General features: G+C 46.0%; 1 protein-coding gene across 3 annotated transcripts in view; it reads left to right on the plus strand.

Annotated features, from left to right (window-relative positions):
• The window catches only part of LOC129495392 (tumor necrosis factor receptor superfamily member 11A-like), a 52217-nt gene that overhangs the window by 6914 nt on the left and 26593 nt on the right, over positions 1-18710 (plus strand). For all 3 annotated transcript variants that reach the window (XM_055302844.1, XM_055302841.1, XM_055302842.1), the window contains exons 2-3: positions 13262-13343; positions 14745-14870. In XM_055302844.1, the coding sequence (XP_055158819.1) occupies positions 13305-13343; positions 14745-14870 (165 nt within the window). In that variant the 5' untranslated portion in view covers positions 13262-13304. The remainder of the gene's footprint in view (positions 1-13261; positions 13344-14744; positions 14871-18710) is intronic.

The following is an 18710-nucleotide window of genomic DNA, read 5'->3' on the forward strand; positions in this document are numbered from 1 at the left end:
ATCTCCGGAGCTGGGATCTACCTTGTGGAGAGGTGGTCCCTGGGCCCAGCATCCACACCACCTGGGTACTTGTTAGAAATGCACATCCCCAGGCCCTACCCCATGTCTCCCGAATCAGAAACTCTGGAGGTAGGGCCCAGCGGTTGGGTTTAACAGTGTCTCCAGGGGATTCCGATGCACCAGGAAGCTTGGGAATCACTGCTGCAGACCATGGGATTCCCTAGGAAGGTTTTGAGCTCAGCTCTAAGTATATGACTGGTTGTATTAAAGACACCTGCCGTTTCTTGATGCCATCCGGTGTGCCAGACACATGCTGGGGGCTTTACATAGATTATCTCTAATCCTCACTCCACTTTTGCCGGGAGGGAGAGGAGAATGAGGCCCAGGGAGGCCCCAGTTACACAGCTCAGGCTGTGCAGGCTAGAACGCCTCCTGAGGGTCCCCTCTAGCCGTGTGGCCTGGCCACCCCCGCCCTCAGGGAAAGTGCTTGTACAGTCAGCTGTGTGACACGGTGGGGTCTGGATGAAGACTCTCCAGGAGTGGTGGCACAGAAGCAGGCATTCTAGTGTTTGGGGAAATCCCATAAGCAGTCTGCAAGTGTGCTCGAGGGTGTATGCTCCTAAGGCCTTTCCTTTATTAACTGCTGTTTCACAAAAAGAAAGATGCTGTGATTTTTTTTTTTATAAATAAATTTTTACTTTATTTTTTTATGATAGTCACAGAGAGAGAGAGAGGCAGAGGCACAGGCAGAGGGAGAAGCAGGCTCCATGCACCGGGAGCCCGATGTGGGATTCGATCCCGGGTCTCCAGGATTGTGCCCTGGGCCAAAGGCAGGCGCCAAACCGCTGCGCCACCCAGGGATCCCAGACACTGTGATTTTAAGGCCAGTCAAGTTTAAAGCGGCACCCTGAGTACCCAGCACAGGGCCCGTGGGCCAGTTGATCCCTGACTCAGGAGGAAAAGAAATGTGATATATTGAATCACCTCAGCCACTTCCTAAAGCAAAGGCATCTCTGACTCCTCTGTGCCTTCCCCACCCCCAGAAATAAACCATACGAGAGCCCTGCTCCTGCACCTGCCAGTTCACGGTCCCGCGTGTGGCCCCTTCCCACCACCTGCCGGGCTCTGTGCAGATGAGGCATCCTGTATGCCTCAGGATGACTATAATTACAGTGAATCTGGGGACTCCTCTCTCGCTCCAATTTTGATGCCTACCACGGCACAAATCTAACTCCTTCCTGTTATGACTTTTTTAGTACCGTAAAAGTCACTGCCCTAAGTGGTAGGAGAAAGGGGGTCAGAATGGACGTAGCCTCCGGTCACTGTCAGGTCTAGAGCTCTCCCCTGGAGCGAGAGAGGGATCCTCCAGTGGGGTTTGGGTGCAGGGCAATATGGTGTTTCACCAACGCACAGTAGCAAGAAACCCAGGTACGGACCCCAAACCTCTGACAATGGAGCATAAGACACTGGGGGAAGGAAGTTCAGTGGGAGCACAACTGGAATGACTCTCTGTCCCGAACTTTAGCCCATGACTTTCTAATGGTGACAAGGTTTAGAATGTTTTATATGAAATCATAAAACATTGCCCCCTTATGATGAGTTCCAGGGCCCAGTTGGGGTCTTACTTATTTGTAAGTGTGTACTAAGGTCTTATTTTTTTGTGTGTATTTTTGTTTTTGTTTTGGCGACTCTGCCAGGACTCAAATAATTTCCTACTAATATGTAAAATCACAAATGAGCAACATAGCAGAATGTACAGCTGACTGTCCTCTTGCCTGTGCGGAGTAGTCCTCATGGCCAGGGAAGACCAGTCATGAGCTCCTGGCTGCTCGGCCTGGGGAGGGAGCCTAAAGGGACCTCACGGGAGGAGCTCCTCCAAAGGGGAGAGGTCCTTCTTCCAGGGCGCAAGTGACCTGGGGCAGCTGTGTTGTGTGCCCCTTGGGCAGATCTGTGTCCTGTCCCTATCAGAACAGAGAATTTGAGCCCAGAGAGAGATTTCCCATTTTGATTTTGCAGCCCTCTTCCCCCAGGATTGCTCTAATTTTTGCCCCAAATTGGTGGGCAATCCTTCCAAGCTCCTGCTTGGGAGCTCCAGTCTCATCCAGAACTAGTAGGAAATGATTATGTCCTTGTAAAGGGAAGTTAGGAGATTGCAGTGGTCCTTCAGGAAAAAATTATTCATCATTTTAACATTTGAACATTAGCTACATGCCTTTGCTGCATCATTAACCCTTTAAGCAGATTACTCCATCGCTTTGTGAGGATACAGAAGTTAAGAAAAGTCTTGAGCATAGTGCCTGGCACATACTCAGTGTTTCAGAAGGGCCAATTCTCACTCACTCCACTCAAGATAAATGGTGTCTGATTCCAGCAATGGGAGACGTGGTTCTCAAGACCCATTACATAGATGGAGATGACTGTATGGGGTTTGGGGATTTGACAAAGTTCTGGATCTTCGTCTTTAATGTAATCTCTGGCCTTGCTACACAGAAAACACCAGCAGCAGCAGCAGCAGCAGCAGCAGCAGCAGCAGCAGCAGCACCGGGACCCTGTGAGAAATACAGATCTCAGGGTCCGCCCCAGACCTACTGAATGAGAATCTGCATTTTCATAAGATTCCCAGGTGATTCTGGGCACATTCAAGCAGCGCTGGGCATGACTCTCAGGGCCAGGTGCTGTCGTCTAGTCCAGTCTCTGGCCACTTGGGGGCCAGTGGTCTTATTAGCTTGGTGCATCCCTGGAATGGAGGCAGGGCCCAGAAGGAGACTTGGCCTTCAGCAGCAGACCAGCGAGCTGCTGGAAGCACGGTCATTGACTTTTACTATAGGAATGAAGAGAAAAGTAGTTCTCATCTCAGGTGAATACAAGGTAAAAAAAAATTGAGAATACAAAAGAAAGAGAGAGGAAGGAAAGAAGGAAGAGAAAGGAAGAGAGAGAGAGAGAGAAAGAAAGAAGGAATGAAAGAAAGGAAGAAAGAAAAGAAAGAAAGAAAGAGAAAGAAAGAAAGAAAGAAAGAAAGAAAGAAAGAAAGAAAGAAAGAAAGAAAGAGAGAAAAGCCTGGCATTGGGAGAATAAAGGAGCATTCACAGGAGGGGAGCCTCTCGGGTGATAATACAGGGACAAGTCAAAGCCATCCTCCTTACTGTGTTTAGGAAACAAACGGTCCTTGCACTTGCCTTTCAAGTGGCCCACAGCTGTGAACTCGTTTCCCTCTTTATCTCCCTGGAAGACAAAGACACTTGCAATTGAAGTTTTGAAATGCAATATTATTTCTTCATTTTCCTTCGGGCCATATGTTTTCTTTTCAAGGAGCAGAGATAATGAATGTATTGTGAGGAAAGTAGGGTAGAGGGTTGAGCAGAAATCAGTAGAGCTTTGATAGGCCCCTTCTCAGGAAGCGCACCTGAAGGAGCACATCTGGGACCCAGGTGGTCAGGGGAAGATGCTGCTGGGGTCTTAGAGAGGCAGGTGCTTCATGCCGGCTAAGTTAGAATGGCGAGTATGTCAGGACGTCCAATAGGCCATATGTTACTCTACGTTTTTGAGGTGCTTTTTTCATCAAACCTGATCTAAGTCAGATTTTTTTTTTTCTGTGCATAGTATCTATTTCCAAAACATCTTATGGCAAAATGGCCAAGACGGTAAATGCTTGGGGCACCTGGGTGGCGCAGTCAGTTAAGTGTCTGACTCTTGATTTCAGCTCAGGCTGCGATCTCAGGGTGGTGGGATGGGGCCCCGCGTGGGGCTCTGCGCTCAGCAGGGCGTCTGCTTGAGTTTCTCCCTCTTTCCATCTGCCCCTCCTGCTCGTGTGCATGCGCTGTCTCTCAAATCAAAACAAATACATCCCCTTTAAAAAAAGATAGTAAGTCTTACATGATGTGCATTTTATCACCCTTAAAACTAAAAAACAAAAACAAAAACAAAAAAAAGTAAACTCTTAGGGCAGATGTTGCAATTCATGCCTGGTAAAGAAAACAGCACCACGTGCTTATTCTTTCACCCTTTGGGCGTCAGTCACTGTCCGGTGGGAACCTGCAGTCAGCGCCGCGCAGTGGGAGCGCCAGGGGTGCACTACCTCCAGATCTGGATGATTATGTAATCCATTGTGTGACTTCCTGCCCCCGAGCCATGTGGCCCTTCCTGCTCCTCCTAATCAAGCCCTGCCGCGCACCCGTGCACTTCTGCAAATGCTATGTCCACTGGCCGTGCTCCTCCTCCTCACACTTGCTGTGACCTTGGCTTGTCCCCTCACTTTATCCAGGTCTCCGCTGAGTGTCATCTGACCAGAAGGTTCCCCTTTATGAGCTCATCACATCACCTTTATCCTCTTTTATTTCTTTCATCCTAGTCTTTCCAACCAGATTGCATTTGACGTCAGTTTATTGTTAGTCTTCTCCTGCAGACTATAAGCAAGGTTTTTCTCTCTCCTCCTCCTCCTCCTTCCCCCTCCTACCCCCAGAGCTCCCACTGCTCCCACCTTTGTCTCCCTCCACCTGCCCAAGCACCAGCCTTCACTGCTCCCTGCTAGGCCTGCTCCCTCACCCCTGCCCTCCAGGCTTTCTGTACCTCCCTCTGTGATTGCCTCCCAGTCCTGGAGCTGGGGAAGATGTGTCCCAGGCCTGGCTCTCTCTCCTTCCCTGCCCATGACCAGGGAGGGCCAAATCCAGGGACTGCCGAGGGACTTGGCTCTTTGCAGTACATGCACCAGGACTTGCATTGTCATGTGGGTCTCTGTCTGTTACAATTGTCTTTCTATCTGTGCCTGTGTCCAGTGCTAAACACTTTGAGAGGCCAGGGATGAGCTAATTTCTCTAGTCCTGCACCAAGCCAAACCCTTGCCCAAGTATTTGATGGCTCAGTGAAGACGGCTTTGAAAGTCTGATGATAGCAGAGCTTTTAAGGACATAGATGGCATCTGTAATTAAATCCTGGACTAGAGCAGAATGTGTCTTCTGGGCATAAGCACAGTGAAGGACAGGCAAAGGAATGACTAGCCTTCCTCTGTTATTTGCACAGTGAGTAAATGAATCACAACCCCTTTATGAAGGGTGGTCTGTATGTGAGGAGGGGGTCGATTCCTATCTGTGATTTTCAACCAGGTGAGTAGGAGTTAACCAGGTGTGATGAATGCCCTTTGAGTTGGAGTTCTACATCCTCTTTGTCACCAGAAACATATTCATAAAATGCATTTTAGAATGTTCCAGATCCTTTACAGATTTTATTTGAGACAGAGCAAGCAAAAGCAGGGGGACAAGGGCAGAGGGAGAAGCAGACTGCCCACTGACCAGGGAGCTGGATGGAGGGTTCGTTACCAGGACCCTGAGATGACCTGAGCCAGAGCCCGATGCCTAACCAACTGAGCCACCCAGGTGCCCCTGTTCCAGATCCTTTAGTGGCAGGTCAATTAGCAGAGTACCTGTGACCATCATAATCTTCACAGTCTCTCAAACAAACTAGACACATCTTTTCATGTTAATCAGAGAATATGTAAACTTCACTTTTAGTAGATTTTTTCAAGGGTTGTGTGTAAAATATACTTCTGTGAGATGAATTATATTTTAAACACTCAAAGAGTCTTCTGTTTAGACCCTGATTCTCTGAATCTACTTCCATTATGACTTGGGCCACGTACCTGGCTGGTTTAAAGGTGTCCCCAAGTTTTTTAATGTGTCGCCTAGCTCAGTGTCTCCCAGATGAGGGGAGTATGTGAGGTGATCTGTTGGGGTGCATGGCGGATTCCCCAAAAGCTGCCCGTTTCTTCTCTTTGTGCCTTTATAACATACTGTCTTCATAGATACCTGTGTAATGTTGTTCTGAAGTACGAAATGTGAATCTTCGGTTTGTACAAAAGGAAAATGAGTGTGATACTTACTCTGTAAATCTCTAAGCTTGAAATTCTATCAAGTTTATTTAAAATGAAAATGTCTAGAAGGCCATTTGGTCATAACTCAGTTATGTCCTAGTTAACAGAAATCACTGGCAGATATAATCTAGCAGCCGCTTTATCAGCAGACGCTCTGAGTAAAATATCTCTGCCCTCACCCAAGCATGGCCTGGGTCACGGATTGAACCCCCAGACAGAAAACCACTGAAATGAGTCTGACCACTTGTCATGATTTCAGTCCCATGAGAAAGCCCATCTTTATGTGCAAAGATGCTTTTTAAAAAAATAAACCTTTTGGATTGATTAACAACACTTTTTTTTTTCCCCAGTCGCCCAGCTGAAATACTCTGCTATCCCCTTGACTGATCATTGCTAGGTTACAGGTAAACAGGAATGGTGTCCTCAGAGAAACTGCCAGGCCTTCACAATCTTCCTGTGGCTGGTTCCTCACCCTCTCTTTCCCACCCTCTTTCTCTTTTCTGGGGACAGTATTCCCTTTACTCCCTCAGGGAAGGATCTAAGTAATGGATGTTTACTAATCCTGCTCAGATGTACACAGAAGAATCTGCCCCCCACCGCCTCCCCATCACTGACCACTGGCCAGGGGTACACCACTGTGTTGGGTGAATAATGCAGTTATCTCCCTTCACTCTGGAGAGCTTGCTGGAGAGGTCTTCAGCTTCAATGTGAGGATGCAGAGCCTTAATTTTTCTGAGTATTGCCACTTGTCAGCACTAACTCATTTATAAGCATTATCACATCTGATTTTCACTAGAGTGGGAGGAGTGCAATGCTTAGCCCCATTTTACAGATGAGAAGGCTAAGGCTTAGAATTGCCCTCCCCCTTGTCTTCCATTTGTAGAAATGTAGACATTTTTTTTAAGATTGTATTTATTTATTCATGAGAGACACACAGAGAGGTTGAGACAGAGACACAGACAGAGGGAGAAGCAGGCTCCATGCAGGGAGCCTGATGCGAGACTTGATCCCAGGACCCCGGGATCATGACCTGAGCCAAAGGCAGACGCTCAACTACCGAGCCACCCAGGTGTCCCAGTATAGACTATTTTATTAAAGAAATGTCAAGCATTCTATCCCAGCCAAACCGGAAGCTCAGTTCTGAGCACTGGCTAGAGAAATCCTGCCCTGGAGCCCACTGCCCTCCCCAGGGGCGTGGCCTGGCCAGGCCCTTCCTCCCTATCCCATGCCCCCCTCTTCCCTCCCTCTCCTGGCCCCTCTCTCTGTTCTGCAGAATTCCTACATGCTGGCATGTCAATTAGGATTTCATTTTTCTGTTGTTGGTTTTTTTTTTCTATAGAAACCTGTCTTATCGGACCTCTGAGCTTACGAATGACTCCTGTGTCATTTCCACTTCTAGTTATGAACTTTTAACCAAGAAGCATGAGGGCGGGATGCTTTCTTTTGATTAATAGACCTATGACTGTGCTGTGATCGAGAACAGATAACGTAGAGAACAGCATCTGGAAGCTTCAGGAGGAAAGGAACCAAGAAAGGAGCAAAACCGCAAAGGTCCTTCAGAACATCTCGACTCGAAGGGTTTTGACACACTAATTGAAATGTCTGCAAGGGCAGAGACCCAGACCTCTCTGGCCTGTCTTCTCAGCCAGCTGAGAGAAAAAGATTCTCAAAGAAAGTGTATGAGGAACAAAGCATGTGCTGGGTTGCTCTGATCTGCTCAGTTATCTTTATCACTGTCATCTTTTGTTTGTTGTCTATTTGTCTGTAAAAACAAAATCTTCAGAGACAGTTTCCTGGAGTGGGATGGTCCTCGTAAACCAGCTCTGGGGGATACAGGGTACTAGTACTTTGTATTCTCTTCTGAGCAGGGGCAGTTTCAATGGTGACTTTCTTTAAGGATGCTTTTTCTCAAGGGCAGCAGGACTATTAAGTGAGGTGTTAGTTTCACATTTCATAGTTTCTTTCTTAACAAAAACCACATCTTTCAATTCTGCAACATTCAGAAATTTGATACCATCTTTACTTAAATTATAGCCAAATTTCTCAAATATAGTCACGGATGATATTTTATAAAATAAAATCTATGGAAAATCCCTCATTTGTTTTTCTGGGTTGGGTTCTTTTCCCCTTGATTTGACAGAAGGGGCCAAGCTTCTGTCTGCTTTGTGAGATGTCAGCATGAATTTTCAGTAGAGCCAGAAAGTAATTTTAGTATCCATAATGACTTTCACTACAATTGGGTTGCTTAACAGCACAAAAAATAAATATTTAAGTCAACCTTCCCTACAGGATCTAAATATAGATCCACTGGTCTCTGTAGCTCCACTGACAGAGAGGTCATGTTTCTCCAGCTTTGGATTTTTCAGAATTAGACCCCATTTGGCTTTGCTTTGGGAAATAAATCCATGTAGCTTTCTAAAGAGAAACTTGATTTACAATTTATTGTCCTTCTCCTGCCTCCTAAAGCCTTGCACTGACTGTAGACATGCTTATTCTGGGCGAGTTTGTCATCTGTTAAAAAAAGCAGCCTGTATGCCCCGAAAAAAATGCACACACGACACAAAACATACAAGAAAGTAAAGCAACAGAAGGCAAATAAGTGTATCGTCTTGCCATTTTAACTCCCCCTCCCTCTTTTTTTTTAAGGACTTTCCAAGGAATTTATGTGGGTGGGGATGATGTAAAGCATATTTGCTATAAACAGGGGAACTCTATTAGAAAACAAAGGTCAGTTGACATAAACTCTGTGAACCAAGCATCATTTTAGGAATTTATCAAGAACTGTAGTAGAATCCTGTTGATACATGTCTGGGTGTTTTTGTTTTCTTTTCCCTAAGACTTATAGGTACCACTGTATTCCCCAAAACACAAGTGCTGCGAACAGACCTGACCCCCAGCTGGCCTCCAGGGCAGCTGTTCTGTAGAATAGATCACAGGTGGTGGATCACAGGTCAGTTCTGCCTTAAGCCTGTGGAGGGATGCACACGGGAACCATCACTGGTACCTGCTGGGTGAAGTGGGTGGGAGAAGGGTGGCGGGGGGACCCCCACAAAAGTTTGTTGTTCATTTTGAATTTTGTATCATGTTACTGTATTCTTTATTTAATAACTAGACACTTACTTGGGAGAGCACACAGATGCACATGTGCAAGTGCAGTGGGGAGGGGCCGAGGGAGAGGAAGAGAGAATCTTGCTTGAGCAGACACCACACTGAGTGTGCAGCTGGACTCGGGGCTCCATCTCGCCACCCCCGGCTCATGACCTGAGCCAAAACCAAGAGTCTGACACTCAACTGCCAGAGCCACCGGGCACCCCAAATAACGAGAAAAGTGGTTCTGCTCTATTTGTTTAAGGGAAACAACTATGGTTCAAAAGCTCTATTTTAGGAGGAAACAAGTCCATCTTAAAGGAGAACTAGAAAGAAAGATCTAGATCTAACTAAAAGGTTGTATATGCCAGTTCAGTTACCAAAGGCAAAAGGAGACTGTAGGTGAGCCAAGAAGTCACCCCATTAACTGCAGCCTTATGCTGAATTCCCCTATTCTGCTCAGGGAGTGCACTTCTATAAGGCTGGAGCTGGAACAGCTTTTTAGCAAACTATTGCCTGACTAAGATTGCTACCAACAGTAATAGCCACCACCTCACAAGAGCTTGGTCTGAGAGCTTGGTCTTGGTCTGAGACCAAGAGCTTGGTCTTGGAGGATGGCATTAGGCCCAAATTCTGAGCAGTTGGAAGGGAAGGCTTGAGGACCAGCAGGGGCTCCAGGAGCCTGGTATGTTGGTGGACATCAGAACCAAAATCTGTAGGCGAGAGGAGGACGGGACTGGGAGGGTCTGGCAGGTATCCATTCATTCACACCAAAAAGTGGCATTCAAAGGATGTCTTTGGCAAGGCATCCAGGCAGAAGGGGATTGGCATAAAGGAGCTTCAGTGCATAAAGGCGATCTAGCGCAGGCTAACTGGAAACCAAGCCCTAGCAGGCAAGGATGCACACTTAGGAGCTGGGAGGCAGGCGGGCAGAGCCAGCCTGTAGCACCATGAGACATGTGCCCAGGGGACCAGCGGAAGCAAGACAGGCCAGCAAATCAGAGATCTGGATTTCCTAATAGCCACAAACACAGGCACTGCAATTGAGAGAGCAATCTGGAAGCCTGCTCCCGGGAGGGGAGCATGGGACCAGAGTGAGACCCGCAGAAGGCAGCCCCCACATGCTGCGCTAGGTCCGGGGAGCTGCAAAGTCCTCTAGTAAGAGGGTTCATCCTATAATTACATCTCTGCAGGTGGAGAGAGAGAAAGTTGGAGAGAGCCAGATGGAAGAGTTAAAAAAGGACAAAGGCATGGCTTGCCTTCTGAATGTGCAGGCATCCTAAAGAGAATTTTCCAGATTCTTTGTATTTGCCCCCAAACCATGTTGCCTTAGATATAGGTCTATGTGTATGTAGCCTTTTAAGTTGTATATGAAGGTTTGAAGGCATACTGCAAACTATATAATGTGCCTAAAGAACAAAAATATATTCTGTTTAAGCTGTACCTCAAATTAGATTAATACCTTAATTTTCTGCCTCACCCATTGCAGATTTTCTAGTAGCAAAATTGCTGCGGCTTCTGACAAGATCTGTAAGTCCTGTTGCTCTGTCAAGTGGATATGTCGGTTTAGGGGTGACTTGTACTCTCTCGAAGGGTGAACTTTATGTGAGTGATACATCGATTTTTTAAAAAAGGACATGGCCAGGTGTAAAGTCACACAGTAAGCTTAGGAGAGAGGAATGAATTCGAAGGAATAGTCTGTGAAAATCTGTTTAGGAGCTACGACATCTGGTCACATCTGGAATCAATGACTTCCCCCTTTTTGCCAAGAGGTGTAAAACCCCTGGGTGGGACAACCAGCTGAATGAATCGCGGCCACCCTCCTGAACGGGCAAATTGTCCACATGTTCACATCAGCTGGCGCTCCGCAGGAACCAGGATCTGGAGCCCAGGACACAGCCAGTGGCCTGACAGTGTGCTAAGCAGCCAGCCCTCTTACCAAATTCCCCTAAAAAGAACCTCTCTGTGTCTAACACAAAGCCTCTGCTTATCTCACAGAGACTGTTGCCGCTTTCGAATGGGTCAGAAGCAATTGATAACCTTTATCATCTGAAATGAGGCCCAACCACATATTTCTCTTGTTTGCCTTTGTCATCAACATGGCAGGGGTGCTCCCATATCATTAGGCTCAGATGATTCCGATTGGTTAGCATTTGCCTTGACCACACTCAGCTTTACCATTTCGCTTCTGTTCATCTCTCTTGCATGCGCATCCATGACTGTGCTGGACACTGAGCAGGACTGCCCTGCAGAGCAACGGATTCCTATGAAGACAAAAAGAAAAAGAGAAGAGGGAGGAAGGGTGGTTCCTGTTCTCTCATTCTTCCTAGTTTCCACTGGGCTCACGGCCCTTGTCCTTGTCCCGCAGTGAATGTACGGAGAGCGTCCAGTGCGCAGCGTCCCGGGCCGAGCCCAGCTACAACCTGCCTGGCGCAGCTGGCTCCAGGAGCATGGTGACCTTGTCACTGACCTCACTCTCCGCCCCATTCCTCCTGTAAGCCCTTTGCCAGGCCAGGGTGAGGTCAGAGAGGTCCATGTTGGCTGTGTCCCCCACACCCCACCCAGCCAGCCCAGGGTGTTCGGGGTACGATGCTCCCTTCATCAAACTTCCTCCCATCACTGAGGAAGCCATCCAAGTGGAGGATGCATGGCTTCTTCTAAGCTCTGTTTTCTCTACACCTTCAGTCCAGGCTCTTGAGTAGGCAGATGAAGCCCTGGGTGAACCGTCTTACTGTCTCCTACAGCTCTGCTGATGGACCTCTGTGGCCACCCCCACCGCACAAGCCATTTCAGGCATTGGGGCCTCTGTTGAACTATTCACAGGGTATTAAGTACTCTTCCCTGCCCTCCTCCCTGCTGCCAGTTCCGTTTCCACCCTCTGGCCAATGTCTCTGCATCTTGTAAGACTGAGCTCACTTATCACATCCCTTGGGACTGCCTCCCTGACCTTCTCCAGCTGAGATAGGGCCCCACCTGCCCATAGGGAGGGAGGTGGTGGTGGTGCTGAACACCCGGAGTGTGTGTGAGCCCCTTGAGGGCAGGGTTTGTAACTCTGGATCCCTGAGACCCAGCAGGGAACTTGCCCCTTGGTACAAAGCATTTGTTGGGTCGGTTGTGCCCTGGTTGTGCCCTTCGGAGTCCTACATGGCCACCTGTCAACAGGACTGTTGTTGTTTCTCTCACACCGAGAAAGCTGATGCAGAGAAGAGCTTTTCTGTGGTGAAGTGATAAGAATCTCTGAGTGATTGTATGGGACTTGGCTTTTTGTGTTGTTTTGTGTTACATAGACGGGCAGATTTGCAAATTATATTTGTACTAGAATCATGCAGAAATGAAACAGAGGCTCAAAAAACTTAAGCAGCTTGTGTGTGTGTGGGGGGGTTCTCCCGGCCAGCAGGCGGTCAAGACTCCGAGCTCCAACCCCACAGGGTTCCCATGACAGCTCTTCTGCTTTACAACATTCTATGCATGTTTAAATTTTTAAAGGTAAGCAGTATTAAGCATCTTATAAAAATCAGAGAAAGTGTGTAAGACCAAATTTGACCTTCCTGGTATAAATAATACATGTATTAAAGGGGCCTCCTTATGTTCAACATTGATGAGCATTTGTCCACCATGTGACCGTAATCCATCTTACTACTATGAGCATAACCAGAATATTTTTTGTAAGATTTATTTTTATTTTAGAGAGAAAGAGAGAGAGGGGGAGAACGTGAACAGAGGAAGGGGCAGAGGGAAAGAGAGAGAATATCCTCAAGCAGACTCTCCACTGAGCACGGAGCTGGACACCAGGTTCCATCCCAGGACCCTGAGATTGTGACCTGAGCCAAAACCAAGAGTCGGACATTTAACCGACTGGGCCACCCAGGCGCCCCATAACCAGAATATTTTTAAATGCTTAAATGGATTTTTATACCAGTGTCAGTTGGCTTTATACATTCTTTTTTTTTAATTTTATTTAATTATTCATGAGGAGAGAATGGCAGAGACACAGGCAGAGGGAGAAGCAGGCTCCATGCAGGGAGCCCAACGTGGGACTCGATCCCGGGACCCTGGGATCATGCCCTGAGCCAAAGGCAGACGCTCAACCACTGAGCCACCCAGGCATCCCGGCTTTATACATTCTTAGTGGGGAATGGGCTACTGTAGCAAAGTGACATTTTAGGCGGAGGTAATATCACATAGAGCAGTTTTAGGACTGTTTATGGTGTTTTCTTATGCTTTTTGTAAATGGAATTCAGTATTGCACCTTTCATTTTATCCAGAAGGGACTTGTGCAGACTCTCTACCTGATGTCAATTTTCCTTTCAGGTGACTTTTCAGATCACCCCTCCGTGTACCCGTGAGAGGCATTATGAGCATTTTGGACGGTGCTGTAATAAATGTGAACCAGGTTTGTATTTCTGAATCACCTTTCCTTGTTCCTCAAAAGTGAGTAGGGCTTTCATTTATTTAGTTTTTGTAATTCAAAGAATAATTTCAGTCCTTCCAGATTAAAAAAAAAAAAAAAGAAAGAAATTGGATAGACTTTCTATGGGAGTGGCAGGTAGTAATGTGTGCCACTCTGAAGACAAAGACCTTTCCGTAGATAAAATCACAAGCAGTTGCTGAAACTAGTATTTAATATATGCTGGAATACGGTTCTCTAAAACACTCTTTCTTGAGAAAGCAAGGTTTTATTTTTTTTTTTATTTTTTTTTTATTTTTTTTTTAATTTATTTATGATAGTCACACAGAAAGAGAGAGAGAGGCAGAGACACAGGCAGAGGGAGAAGCAGGCTCCATGCACCGGGAGCCTGACGTGGGATTCGATCCCGGGTCTCCAGGATCGCGCCCTAGGCCAAAGGCAGGCGCTAAACCGCTGCGCCACCCAGGGATCCCCGAGAAAGCAAGGTTTTAAAACCTTATTTTAGCACTTTGCAATTCAAACTTTCAACAAGTAAAATGCAACTCTTATTTAAAAGTATTATAGTGAAGTTTTTTGGGGGGGAGAATAACCATACTGGAGTCGTTGCCACTGCAAATTGCCTACACCCTTTTCCTCAAGAGACTGGTTACCTCTTCCCTATAGTTGCTCTGCCAGAGTGTGCCCGAATATTTCTATAGCCTCGGTGAAGTCCCAGGTCCACAGATTCCTCACTCGCTCATCATTCTAGAAACGGTGGTTATGTTACATCAAGATCCATTAGGTAGTCAAGCTATAAGTATTTCTCAGATGTGCAGAACCAAGATCCAGTGATTTCCTGAGCCTGCATGGGTACATGTGTGTGAGTGTGTGTGTGTGTGTGTGTGTGTGTGTGTTTGTGGGCGCACGCATGCTCTGGTCATACTTTTAACTGAGGGCCCACAGGACACATAGGACAAAAGAAGTTAACTCTCCAGATTGATAATAGAGGGAATTTTGAAGATAGGAGGGTGGGGGCAAAATGAAATTTTTGCTTAGTCCCCAGGGAGCCCCTCAAGTTTTATAGGCACCAGTTTGAAAACCATCATCCTTTTCCTTGGTCAGCTGACATGTGGGGTGGAAAGGATGATCTTTTGCTGAGATGAACTATCTGGCTGCTGTGACCACAGGCACATAAAACCTAGAAGTCATTCTAGCCAACTGGGAGGCCTGAGGAGCCCGTCACTGATAGGTGGGCTCATCTCGTGTTCCATACTGTGTTAAGGGACTCCCTGGAGTTCTTTAAATGATCCAGTAAATTGGTATATTTTTGTTGTTTTGTTATTTGGGGGGATATTTTTCATTAGTGTGTGTGTGTGTGTGTGTTTTTTTTTTTCCTGTGAACTAAAGGGAAGTACATGTCTTCTAAATGCACTACTACCTCTGAAAGTGTATGCCTGCCCTGTGGCCCGGATGAATACTTGGACACCTGGAATGAAGAAGATAAATGCTTGCTGCATAAAGTGTGTGACACAGGTAAGTCAGTCATACCAGCGGGAAGTGTGGATGAGGGGTATTTTCAGATACAGCAGTGCTGTCTCTTTTGGGGGCACATAGGAAGATGTTCCGACCTTGGAGCCCCAGAAGTAAGTGTCTCAGATCACAGAAACATTGTGACATTCTTCATTCAACACTTTTGTCCTGGAAAATAATTGTGTCTCAGTTTAATCAGGGAACACATATGTTATAGTTGACAAAACATTGCCACAATGTTTCTGTGTAAGTTGTTATTTAATTTCCACGGAAACCCTGCCAGGTAGTCGCAGTTAACCCATTTTAAAGAGGAAGAAACGGAGACCAGGAGAGGTTGGGTGACTTTTCCAGGGCTAACAAATGAGAAGCAGGACTCAAAGCTAGATCTGACTCTCACGTCTTTCTCCTGAACCCTAAGTGTCTTACTAACTCTACAGTTTGCTCTCCTATCAGACTGCTATAGTTTTTTTTAACTCAAAAAAATTTTTAATTATAGTTTAATTGTAGGAATCAGAATCAAATTATGTCCCTTAACCTAAAGATTCCTTTCCTTCTCTCCCTTTTTTCTTTTTCCATTTAATCTCTCTGTTGGAGAAACTGTGTTATTTTTATTTTTTTTAAAGATTTATTTATTTATTTATTTGTTTCTTATTCATTCATTCATTCATTCATTCATTCATTCATGAGAGACACACACAGAGAGAGGCAGAGATACAGGCAGAGGGAGAAGCAGGTTCCACGCAGGGAGCCCGACGTGGGACTCGATCCCGGGTCTCCAGAATCAGGCCCTGGGCTGAAGGCGGCGCTAAACCACTGAGCCACCAGGGCTGCCCCAGAAACTGTGTTATTAACCCTGTAGGTTACAGGATTCTTGTGGATCAGTCTGATTTCTGCTGGTTGCATTCCTTTGGTGTCATTTAACATATTTTCCCCATCTCCTATATTTCATGTAGAGTGGTTATTGGATCTAAAAGGCTAATCAGATGCTGGTTTGTATTTTTTTGTTTGTTTGTTTTTGCCAAACTGCTTCATAGTTGGCATAATATAGTTCGGTCAGGGATCATATAGTACCTGCTTATCGCTCTTCTTTTGATATGAACAGGTTGACCATCAGGCCTAGATCTGTTTTCATGAGGAGCTGTAGAAAGGTGGCCTTCCGTCAGTCCTTCTTCAGGAATGGCTGGAATGCTTTATAAAGGGAAGCTTCCCTTGTCAACTATCTGTTGCCCTAAAGTAAAGTATATATGGGAAAGGCTGAATGAATGCTTGTAGCTTTATTTGCCACTTTTCAACATAATGACTTGATCACCAAGCTTTCCCAAAGGGTTTATATGAATATTATAAACTCAACCATTCAGACATATTTGAGGTGTTTTTAATAGATTATAGTTACTAGTTGTATGGGTGCTCAGATGGTCTCACCTTTTCACCCCCCGCCCAAGTCTTTGTCATGACCCCAGGTGACTCTAAGAGCCCTCCTTGCTTCCAGGTTCATCTTGGACATTTCCTGCCCCAAACTCTTTAAGAATTCCTGATTGCTTCCAGGGGAACATCTTACTTAGCGACCTCTAGTCTGGGTGCTAGGGAGGTTCATTGTGACCGGATTGATCCTTGTTTATAGGTTCTTTTCAGTGGACAGAACTAGGAGTTAAGGTTTTTTTTACTTTTGTTTTTTTTAAACATCATAATTTTCAAGTGTGTTAGAGACAGCTGGCCGATTGTGGCCACAGAAGGTACATGGAAACTCCACTGAGCAGAAGCATCTGATCAAGTCTTTTTTCTTTCCCAGTGCTTAGTAATGACCTTGATTCACTGCTGTCTCTTGGAAATAAAGATTCATTCTGTCTACTGCTAAAGCTGACTAAAGCCTCAAACCTGGTGCATATTTAAAATTTTGTCAAAATTGTTCATCACCACACAGGCTTACATTCATTCACAATTGAGAAGGGTGGTGGAATTAGGATTTTCCAAGGGAGTGACCCTTGTCTATATATGTTCTGGGCATTATGCACATGTTTATGCAGATTGGCCTTGGTGCTGCACAACTGATTTGGGCTCCAGAGAGGGCACACAGGGACACAGGAAGATTTCTCCAGGTTTGCCATGCTCTGGTCTGAAAAGAATGGGAATAGGAAATATCCCCGCCCTGCTGGCTGTACTTTGAGACAGCAAAGGAGACAGGGATCTAGTTTGCCTGCTTCCTTTTCCCTTGGAACTGAGTCCTAGGCCATTAGGGCTTCTATCACAGGGTAGCGCAGACGGAGTGACTTAGACAACAAACATTTATTTCTCACAGTTCTGGAGGCTGGAAGTGAGAGATCAGGGCACCAGCATGGTTGGGTTCTTGGTGAGAGCCCTCTTTAGGATTTCAAGACACTGTTTTTCTTGCTGTGTTTCCACATGTGAAGAACAGAGGGAGGAAGCAAGCTATCTACTGTCTCTCTTCTTTTTAAGATTTTTTATTTTTTCATTTGAGAGATAGAGAACAAGCACACAGAGGGAGAGGGAGAGGCAGACTGCCTACTGAGTGGAGAGCATGATGTGGGGCTCAATCCCAGGACCCTGGGATCATGACCTGAGCAGAAGACAGACGCTTAACTGACTAAGCCACCCAGGTGCCCCTTTACTATTTCTATCTTTTTAAAAAAAAAAAAGATTTTATTTATTCATGAGAGACACACAGAGAGAATGAGAGAGAGGCAGAGACACAAGCAGGCTCCATGCAGGGAGCCTGACCTGGGACTCAATCCCAGGTCTCCAGGATCAGGCCCTGGGCTGAAGGCGGCGCTAAACCGCTGAGCCACCGGGGCTGCCCTACTATCTCTTTTTATAAAGGCACAAATCCCACTCATGTGCTCTCCAACCTCATGGCCTGATCACCTCCCAAAGCTGCATCTCCTAGTATCATCACGATGGGGGTTAAGATTTCAGCATGAATTCTGAGGGGACACAAACATTAGTCCATAACAAAGTCCTGTAAGTACTCAGGAGTCTAAGTACCTGGGCTACTGGGACAGTCCAGGTGAGATGGGGTCCTATAGGTGTCAAAAGTCTGTTTCAAAGAATATTATTGTGTTGTATCGTGTGTGTGTGTGTGTGTGTGTGTGTGTGTGCACATTGATTCTTGTTATTCATAGAATAATGTCAGGGTTCTGAACTAGCAAATGCTGAACCACAGCTCCTATGGGGAAATACAGACTTAGGTTCCTGTGAGCCTCTGGGCACAACATCTTTGTTAACCCATCCACACATAACCTTGTTTTATGTGTTTCTGTTTAAAGACATCTTAGTAAATATTTTGACTCATTAACATTGTTCTTAGAAGCGACAGTGCTGTAACTCATGCTTGAACACGTATTCATCTAACACGTATTTTCTCCAAGAGACACATCACAGCCTTCTTGGGCCTGGTAACGCCACTCAGCACCTGGGCACTATGATTATGGGCCATTTTAAGCAGTGGAATCACTTACGAAAAGCACAGGAATGCCAAAAATGGGACACCAAGTAGACCACAAAAAGGACGCTTGTTTCCAACATAAGGGTTGTAACAAGAAGGCTGAGTGTGACTTTGTTTGACCTCAGCTAAGAGCAGGCAGGTCCAGCCAGCGGCTCAACGTTTCCACTGTTCTGCACGTGTCCAAGAATGACTGCCAAAGTGCCAGGAGTACTGATTTGGGGGGTTATAATGAAATTTTAGTGAGTACATGAAATTGCAAAAATGAGTAAACAAATAATGCTGTGTGTGTATCAACATGACCTCTATTCCACTGAAACCAGAAAGGGCAAGGAGGGACAAGGAGGAGAGCACTTGGCCATGTGTTGTGAGAAAAGAGACAACAC

Source organism: Nyctereutes procyonoides, unplaced genomic scaffold (genome assembly GCF_905146905.1).
Source record: "Nyctereutes procyonoides isolate TBG_1078 unplaced genomic scaffold, NYPRO_anot_genome, whole genome shotgun sequence".
NCBI lineage: Eukaryota > Metazoa > Chordata > Mammalia > Carnivora > Canidae > Nyctereutes > Nyctereutes procyonoides.